The sequence below is a fragment of the Vombatus ursinus genome, unplaced genomic scaffold, assembly GCF_900497805.2.
Source record: "Vombatus ursinus unplaced genomic scaffold, bare-nosed wombat genome assembly UNPS02014601.1, whole genome shotgun sequence".
Classification (NCBI taxonomy): Eukaryota; Metazoa; Chordata; class Mammalia; order Diprotodontia; family Vombatidae; genus Vombatus; species Vombatus ursinus.
Window position 1 is genome coordinate 2,440 of NW_020954379.1, and position 10,261 is coordinate 12,700.

At 35.0% G+C, this 10,261-nt stretch overlaps 1 protein-coding gene across 1 annotated transcript; it reads right to left on the minus strand.

Moving 5' to 3' along the window:
• Positions 1-6,331: 6,331 nt before the first annotated feature.
• LOC114042575 (olfactory receptor 13A1-like) lies at positions 6,332-7,285 on the minus strand. The gene has a single exon (XM_027861257.1). It carries the CDS (start codon positions 7,283-7,285, stop codon positions 6,332-6,334), a length of 954 nt encoding a protein of 317 aa, XP_027717058.1.
• Positions 7,286-10,261: the final 2,976 nt, after the last annotated feature.

Sequence of the window (10,261 nt, forward strand, 5' to 3'; positions counted from 1 at the left end):
ACTCCCACTTTTAACAATTCACATAGATATAAAGAGATCTATCATAAAAATATAAATGTGCTTAAATTTTAAACATGAATTTTATTTTCCTTCCCTGCTCTCGTGGTCAGTTTTTTGCTCTTATAACAAAGGAAGCACTATTTCTCATTTCTTAGCAAACTTACCTTTTTCTGCTAGAGTGTTTCAATTGGAACATTCATTTTTCTAGAAAACCTTCAGCTCTCAGTAGTTTGTGTGTTCATTGGTCTATAAGTAGGGATTGAACAAGGATGCAGTTATGCCCAGTCATTTTCCAAAGGTCAGGTACAGAGAGCCCTGGAAAATTCTGTCATCTTAGACCCTAAAGGAACAATTAAACTATGACTTCTCTTGGACTCTGTTGAAGCTATGACACTATAATGCCATTCAAAAGAAAATACAAGTGCTCAGTTCTTCTTTTTTACCTGGACTAAGCAACTGATGTGACTGATGTTTTGAGGTTTATTTTTCCACTAGTGAATTAACAAAATGAACTGTCTAGTAATAGGATGTTGGAATCTTAAAGAGACAGGCCTCTAAGATGTGCTACTAGAATTAACACATATTGTGACTTCTTTACCCCTTAGAAAATAAAACAAAAAATTGTAGAAATATAGTAACAACAATAAAAAAAGATTCTACAGGATACCTAAAAAACAGGATAAGTAGGTCACCAGAAGCTTGAAATAGAGCCTTTATAAACTAAGACAAATCTTCATGCTACAAATGCAAACCGCAAACGATTCTTGAAAATTCAAGGAATTTATGATGTAAGTGGATCATCATTAGGGACAGAACTATTGCCTACAACTGTCTGAATATAACTTTAATTTGTAAATGTTCAAGAACAAGTTTTTTTTTATTAATTGATTTTGATTTATCAACAATCACTTCCATATGCTTTTGTGTTTAAAATTTTTCTTCCTCTTCCTTCCTACCACCCTTCCCAAGATGATGCACAATCTGATACAGGCCACACATACACAATCCTATTAAACGTATATTCATATTAGTGATGTTGTAAGTAAAAATTAGAACCAATAGGAGGAACCACCAGAAAGAGGAAACAAAACTCAACAGAAGAGAAAAAAATAGCCATTCAACCTCCATAGTTCTTTCTTTGGATGTCGACAGCATTTCCTATCCTGAGGCCTTTGGAGATGTCTTAGATCCTTATATTGCTGGGAAGGGTTAAGTTTATCAATATCAGTCATTGCACAACGTGGCTGTTACTGTGCACAACTTTCTCCTGATTCTGCTCACTTCACTCAGCATCAGACCATACAAGTCTTTCCAGGTTTTTCTGAAGTCTGTCTGCTCATCATTTCTTATAACCAATAGTATTCCATTATATTCGTATACCACAACTTGCTCAGCCATTCCCCAATTGATGGGCATCCTCTCAATTTCCAATTCTTTGCCACCATAAAAAGAGCTGCTATGAATATTTTTGTACATGTGGGTCCTTTTCTCACTTGTATGATCTTTTGGGGATATAGCTCTAGAAGTGCTATTGCTGGGTCAAAGGGCATGCAAATTTTTGTAGCCCTTTGGACATAGTTCCAAATTGATCTCCAAAATGGTTGGATCATTTCACAACTCCACCAACAATGCATTAGTGTTCCAATTTTCCCACATCTTCTCCAACATTTATCATTTTCCTGTTTTGTCATGTTGGCCAATCTGATAGGTGTGATGTGGTACCTCAGAGTTGTTTTGATTTGCATTTCTCTAATCAATAGTGATTTAGAGCATTTTTTCATGTGACTATAGATGGCTTTAATTTCTTCTTCTGAGAACAGTCAGTTCATATTCTTTGACCATTTATAAATTGGGGAATGACTTGTATTCTTATAAATTTGACTTAATTCTATATATATTTTAGAAATGAGGCACTTATCAGAGACACTGGTCGCAAAACTTCTTTCCCAATTTTCTATCTTCCTTCTAATCTTAGTTGCCTTGGCTTTGTTTGTGCAAAAACTTTTGAATTTAATGTAATCAAAGTTATACATATTGCTTTTTGTAATGTTCTCTATCTCCTATTTGGTCATGAATTCTTCTGCTCTCCATAGATCTGATAGGTAAACTATTCCTTGCTCTCCCAGTTTGCTTATAGTATCAGCCTTTATTTCTAAATCATGAACCCATTTTGACATTATTTATATGGTGTGAGATTTTGGCCTATGCCTACTTTCTGCCATATTCTTTTCCAGTTTTCCCAGCAGTTTGTTTCAAAGACTGGGTTCTTATCCCAGAACCTGGGGTCTTTGGGTTTATCAAATAATAGATTACTATAGACATTGACTACTATGTCTTGCATATTTAACCTATTCCACTGATCCAGCACTCTATTTCTTAGCCATTACCAAACAGTTTTGATGATTGCTGCTTTATAATACAATTTAAGATCTGGAACAGCTAGGCAAGCTTTCCCTGCATTTATTTTCATTTATTCCCTTGATCTTCTGGACCTTTTGAAGAACAAGATACTTTGTTATTTTTTTTTAATTTATTTTTTTTTATTTTTAGTTTTCAACATTTACTTCCACAAGATTTTGAGTTCCAAATTTTCACCCCATCTCGCCCCTCCCCCCACCCCAAGATGGCATGAGAACAAGATTCTTAATAGGTGCTGCCACATCAAGTATTCAAAATCTCAAAATTATTTGAAAAAATAAAAACCCTTTCAAAACATGGAGACTTAGAAGAGATTATACTCCTATGGTAAAAAGATTATGTACATGTCATCTATGTCATTCTATCTATTCCTGGAGATGTCCTAAAGTCAATTTAACTGAATCATCAGAATAACAGCATATATTCCAGTAGAATTATTCAATTACACAAAGCATTCATTTTATCTACCTGCAAAAATGTCCATAATTTATTAAATATGAAAGAATAATAGTAACATAATGACTTGGTCTTTTCTATTTGTATTCCATCAAGAAAGATAATGAAGTGATGAAGATGATTATGATAATGGTGATAACAATTTTTGGTTAGATGCAAGCCTTATGTAATCATTGTATTTTGTTTAATCATTTTTTCAGTTGTGTTCAACTCTTTGTAACTCCATTTGGGAATTTGATGTAGGCTATACATATACATTCCTATTAAACATATTTTCACATTAATGATATTGTAAGGAAGAATTGGAATTAATAGGAGGAACCACCAGAAAGAGGAAACAAAAAACAAAAGAAGAAAAAAATAGCAAATAGTATGCTTTAATTTACATTCAAAATCCATAGATCTTTTTTTGGATGTGGATAGCGTTTTCCATCATGAGACCTTTGGAGAAGTCTTAGATCCTTGCATTCCTGAGAAGGGCTAAGTCTCTCAAAGTCAGTCATTGCACAACATGGCTATTACTCTGTACAATGTTCTCCTGGTTCTGCTCACTTCACTCAACATCAGTCCATACAAGTCTTTGCAGGTTTTTCTGAAGTCTGTTAGTTCATCATTTCTTAAAACACAATAGTATTCCATCACATTCATGTACCAACAACCTGTCCAGCCATTCCCCAACTGATGGGCATTTCCTCAATTTCCTATTCTTTGCCACCACAAAAAGAGTTGCTGTAAGTATTTTTGGAATGGCCAGGCAACCTTTCCCTACATTTCTTTTCATTAGCTCCCTTGATATTCTAGACCTTTTGTTATTCCAAATGAATCTTGTAATATTTTCTCAAGCTCTATAAAATAATTTTTGGTAGTTTGAAATTCTTCTAATTTCTTATAGATGAGTTCATACCAAGAACACTCACAGCTATGATAATTAATTGTTTACTCCCTTGCATTTTATTCTCTTGTAGTTTTCCTTCTCTATACTCTTTTGTTCCTGTGTATTTAAAGTTATTGTTCTTTTCCCCACTTTTAACCTTTTCCTTGCTATCCCTTCTCCAAGCATAAGATTTGGTACATTTAAAAACACCAATAGCTTCCTGAATACACCTTCCCACTTATATTTCCCCTTTCCCTCTTCCTTTTTCTTATTTTTCCCTGTTCAGATGAATATATTTATAAACCAAACTCTGTGTGTGTCCTCCCCTCTTTTGACCAGTTTAGATTAAAGCCTAATTCAAGGGACATTCACTTTCTTCCATTTGTCTGTTTGGATATATGCCTAATTAAAAAAGCTGATTATATCTTCACAAAACTGCCATTTTTCTCCTATCTCTCCTTAATGTACATTCTCCAACTGCCTCTTTTCTTACATCTTCAAAACAATACTATTTTCCAGTCTTAGTTTCAGTTGACCTCTTTAATGATCCCTGTGATAATAGGGTTCCAAAAGAAATCTTTTAACATTCTCTTCTATCTCCATTAGAATATAAATAGATCTATATATTAATTTCAAAGCTGTTTTTTCAATTCCATTTTTATCAAGAATATTTGAAAATCTATTTCATTCAAAGTCCATTTTTATTCATGGGATATAATACTCAGTTTTACCGGGTAAGATATTTTTGGTTATGGACCTTTGTATTTTGCTTCATAGAATATTTCACTCCATGTTCTCCCTTTCTTTGAAGTGATAGCTGCCAAATCTTGTTCAATCTTGACTGTGGTTCTTCAATATTTTAATTCTTTCTTTCTGATTACTTACATATTTTTCTTTTTTCTGGATGCTCTGAGTACTGTCAATAACACATCAAGTTGTTTTTTTTTGGAATTTCTTTTAGGAGGTCATCATTATATTCTTTCTATTTTCAGTTTTCCCTCTTATTCTTATATGTCTGGATATTTTCTTTAATGATTTCTTGAAAAATGATATCCAAGTTCTTTTTTCTTTGTGGTTATGAAGTTCAAGTCATCCTGTTGTAGCTTGGCTCAAGAAACATAAGGTAGATTTATAAAATAAGGTCCACATTTTTGAAAATCCCAAAACTCACATTGTCACTGTGAGTGAAAAAAAAATCTCTACCCCCACCCACAATTGAGGGCTGATCTTCAATTAGTTTTCTTTGAGAAAAACTATAAACGGCAGGGAGTTTTGTGACCCATGAACTACTTCTTAGGCATCATCATATAATAAGTCTTCCATTATTTCACATTGATCTATTTTCTCTGTGAATTATTTTTTATATCAAATATCTTACAGTTTCTTAGATTCCATTCTTTTGACTTTATTTTAAGAATTCTTGTTGACTTTCAGAATCATTAATTTGATCCATTATGATTTTTTAGTGAATTTTTACTACAGTAGGGTTTTATACCTCTTCTGTTAAACTATGGGACTTTATTTGCAATTTTCTCCTCCTAGAGCCCTAGGTTTGGAATCAGAAAGCCTTGAGTTGAAATTTGGCCTCAAACACTTATTTGTCTCTGTTTCCTCAACTGCAAAATGTGGTTAATTATAGCACCTATATTTCAGGCTGTTGAGTATATAAAGTGATATAATATTTGGAAAAATTGCTTAGCATGATGCCTGGCACATGGTAGCCACCACATAAATGCATATTCCTTTCCCTTATATAGTTTTCCTTCTTACATAATTTTTAAAAATGCATTTTTATGAAAAATCCTAATCGTTGTGTGCAAATACTTTTTCTTTGAGGTTCTGATTATAAGTACTTTTTTTGGAGTTATTTTCATCTTCTGAGTTGGTACTTAGATAACTCTCCAAATAAGAAAAGTCTTTTTTTTTTTCTGTTTGATCATTCCTTTTTGTTGTTGAGGCCTCAGGAGTTGAGTTCTAGCTCTCCCTTACTCTGCAGATGGAATCAAGTTGAGAAACTGTCCATACTGCTAGTCTTTCTTTATGCCTTTTCCATTGCCACAGGCATCAAAGTTCTCTAATACTATCAGCCTTAGGTGAAGCCCTTTCCTTTGCATGAGGAGAGAAAGCAAGGAGAGACCTTTTCTTTACTCCTCAGTTAAATCAAAGGAAGTCCTCTTGTGGTGTAAGGGACCTAACTGAGGCCTTTTCCACTGCACCTGAAGTCTATTAGGTTCATAATAAAAACTCCAATAAGTCTCATATAAGTATTTGACTTCAGAGAGAATACACAACCATTCCTTCAAATAAATTAGCTCCTGGAATTTGTGTTGGCAAAAAAATCCTATTCTGTTTAAACCAAGGATCTGACATGGTATGGCGTTTCCAATGTTTCTTTCATATATTTTCTGACTTTTCCTTCATTAAAAGTCTTCAAGACAAAAAAAGTAACGATGGAGTTAGCTGTTTCACCTAAGAATACATCCTGAGTTCAGGAGCATTACCTACCAGAAGAAATGATGAGTAAAGCTGTGATCTATGTACACTTTTCTCTCTCAGAGATACTCTTAATCCCATTGTTCTGAGCTATGTCAGTTTGCCTAATGGCCAGTTATTTCCTAAGAATGGACATAATTTCTTGAGGGCTATTTTCACATCGTTGTTTCTCAGGGAGTAGATCAGAGGGTTCAAGGCTGGAGTCAGTATAACATAAAACACAGAGGCTACTTTGCCTTCCTTCAGAGACTGACCCAAACCAGGAAGAATGTAGATATAAATCATAGTGCAATAATACATGGTGACCACAATAAGGTGGGAGGAACAAGTGGAAAATGCTCTCTTTTTCCCTTCCTTAGTCCGGATCTTCAAGATGCTGGAGATGATGAAACCATAGGACACCAGAATGAGCAGAAAATTGAAAAGAGCAAAGAACATGTCTGCCACCAGTACCATTACATTGTTGATATAGGTTGAGGAGCAGGAGAGAGGCAATAATGGAGGAATTTCACAAAAGAAATGGTCAATGACATTGGGGCCACAAAAAGACAAGCGAACAGTCAATATGATATGTATTGTTATATTGGTCCCACTGATAGCCCACACTGCAGATGTTATGAGGCAGCAAGCTGCCTTGCTCATAATAGTGCTGTAGTGGAGGGGCTGGCAGATGGCTACATACCGATCATAGGCCATGGCTGTGAAAAGCAAGAGCTCTGCCCCCAAACACCAAGTTAGGAAATAGATCTGAGCTATGCATCCACCATAGGAAATGGTGTTCTTGGTCATTAGGTTCTGCAGCAACTTGGGGACCACAGTGGAGGCAGAGAGAACATCCATCAAGGCCAAATTTATAAGGAAAAAGTACATGGGAGTATGGAGGCCAGAATTTAGACTGATCACAATGACAATGAGGGAGTTACCTGTGAAAGCCACTATGAAAAGTCCTAAGAAGAGGCTGAAGATGATTATCTTAACCTGAGGATTTTCAGAGAAACTTTGTAAGGTGAACTCAGTCACTGATGAATGATTGCTTGATGCCATGTGAGTAGGTGGTCAGGTTTTCTTGTGTCAGGGTATGCCCACAAAATGCAACGAAGAATAGATTGTTTTGCTCACTAAAGAAAAAAAAAACAAAGATCTGAATCAAAATGAGGCAAATTAAAAATACTTTGATATTCCAAAATCCAATTTTAACAAAATCATCTTACTGTATTATACCACAGACCCCAAATAGAGAGACATGATTTGGTTAGTGACATCTCCTCTCAATGAATTCATTCTCCCTGCAGAGTTAAATCACACACACACACACACACACACACACACACACACAAAATCTTCCTTCAGGGAAATCATGCTCTTTTTCATCTGACATTTTATAGTACCTTCAGCGCTTTTGTTGAAAGTTCCCCTTACTGTCCCAGTCATGAGTTGAGACCAAGTAAGTTTCAAATCTGTAATTCATTTATCTGAGTCTGAAGTGTGAGGGGTGACCATGATTGGGAATTCTCTGAACTATTTACAGGCCACAAACAAAAATGGTACCAAGGATATAGATAGTGGAGGTGCATGACTGGAAAGTAGTGCTGTATCTGTAATGGAAACTGGGTAAGAACCAGGATCAGAAACAGAATCCAAGACAATCAAATAAAGAGACTTGTTAAGTAGTTAGGTGGTACAGTGCATAAAGTTTTGGACCTAGAGTTAGTAATAATTAAGTTCAAATTTAGCATGACACACTTACACATATGACTTGGGCAAGTCATTTAATCTCTGACTGCTATCATGATTTCCAGGGTCATTTAAACACTCTTCATCAATATTGTTCCCTTCCTTCTTCTCAATTCAATATATAGATAAAATGTAATTTCAACATAGAATTCTACTCAAGCATTTCTATTATCATCCCTACCCAGGTGGGACCAGTCCTTTTTTTTCAGGTTCTTCTCATTTCACCACAGTTGGACAAGTTCTTTTAAAACATTTATCTTTCTTCAAGGCAATTGTCCCTTGGAGTGACAGAAATTTACATTGTCTCTAAACAATCTGCATAACAGAAAGGAGTCTTTAAATTATAATTTATCAACATTCACTCTGAAGTAATTGCAAATGTGATCTAAATTACCAAATCCAATTTTACCCCCAAGGATTTTCTTAGGTCATTTTGGCTCAGGTTGAATAGTTTTCCTTTTTTTCTTGTTTTTTCTTGGTTATGTGATCAGTGTCTGACATGATATTAATTAAGCATAAGATAAAGCTATTGCATAATGGACCCCATTATACATGAAATGTTCACATTTCAATGACCTGTCCTGACATCATGTAGATAGAGCTTCTATACAAACTCTCTCCTAGCAAATAGTTAGTTTAAAGAAGGCACAATTTTTTATTTTTCCTGTAAACCAAAGAGTAGTGGGAATGGGCTTAAATTATATCAAGAGGACACATTTAATGTAAGAAAAAATGTATTAACGATATAAGTAATTGACCATTGGACAAAAACCACTGGGAGAAGGGATGGAATCTAACCAAAAATCCTTATCCTTTATCTAGAATTTAATGGAGATCTTTCTAGTCCATTAGTGTACTCCATGTAATAATTGCTTAGAACCTTCTCATCTTTCTAAGTCTAGGAACTCCTCCCTTTTCAACAATGAAAGAAGATTGACTTCTTGAAGTCTTGAAACCCCCAATTTTTGTGATTATGACCTAAAATTAAGAGACAATTTTGCCATTCATCATTATGCTTTCTGAAATTTTTTAAAAATGTCCTGATCATTTGTCCACAATGCTGTGTAGCCACTTCCTTCACGAGCTCAGTTTTCATATGGAACAAAGATATATTAAAGGGCACAGTAGTGCAGAAACCTAATGCAAGATCATAATGCCCAACATACTACTGGCCCTGAATCATCCTCTGTCTGTGGCAAAAGTGCTGATTTTTAAGGGATTTTTTTTTTATTAATATAGGAAACTGGTGGGTACAAAAAAAACTGCCTCTACTAACACAGTCTGCTGCCTTCTCTTCCACTTTTAGTCTTTCAGAGTTGCCTGGAATATTGATTTGCTCTGAATCATACTCCCTGTATGTGTCAAAGATAGGACTTAAATTCAGGTCTTCTTAGCCTTAAGCTCAGGCTTTTGTTTTTTAGAAAGCCTATCAATGCCAAAAGAAGAAATATTCACAGAACTAAAGAATGTCAGAGCTAGAAGAAACTTGAGCTCATTAATTTACCACTTTAATTTGACAAAGGGGATATCAAAAGGGGAATAACACGTCCAAGGTCACACAGGTTAGGTTAGGTAGAGATTAAAACCCAATGCTTCAGACTACTATTCCAGTGCTTTATTTCTTTCCAGTACTCCACCAAATGCCAGTATGAAATGAGCATTTTCAAAATCTGAAAGAAGACCTCATTGAAAGCAATTCCTGATCTAAAGGAAACTGAAAGGACTCACAAACATTAAGAACAGAAATGCAGTTATTGCTTCTCATGAGATTTGAAGGTTGGAAATTTGTATCTAAAAATATTCTTTGAAATTCAACTCTATTGTTTCTGTCAGGGGAATATGTTCCAAGATTCAGACCTCCCTCCTACAAAAAGAGAGAGAGAGACAGATAGACAGAGATGAATTTGTCATCTGTAGTATGAGGGAGTAAGTAAGACTAGGTGACCTCTGATGGACTTAGAGTTCTAAATCCATGAATAAAAATTCTAGGCTGCTATAAATGGAAAAGAGTGATTTTGAGCATAGTGCTGAGGAACTTAGGATATTGTCACCTGATCAATCAACTGGAATATCTTAAGCACCTCTCATGTACCAGGAGCTGGGCTAGATGCTGGGGATAAAAAGACAGAAATTTGGAATAATTAGCAATAATAATACCTTGTATATAGACAGATAGACAGACAGACAGATAGATAGATAGAACATTTATTAAGAACCTACTATGTGCCATACATTATGTGAAGCTTTGAGGAACACAAATACAAACAAAACAGTCCCTTTTCTCAA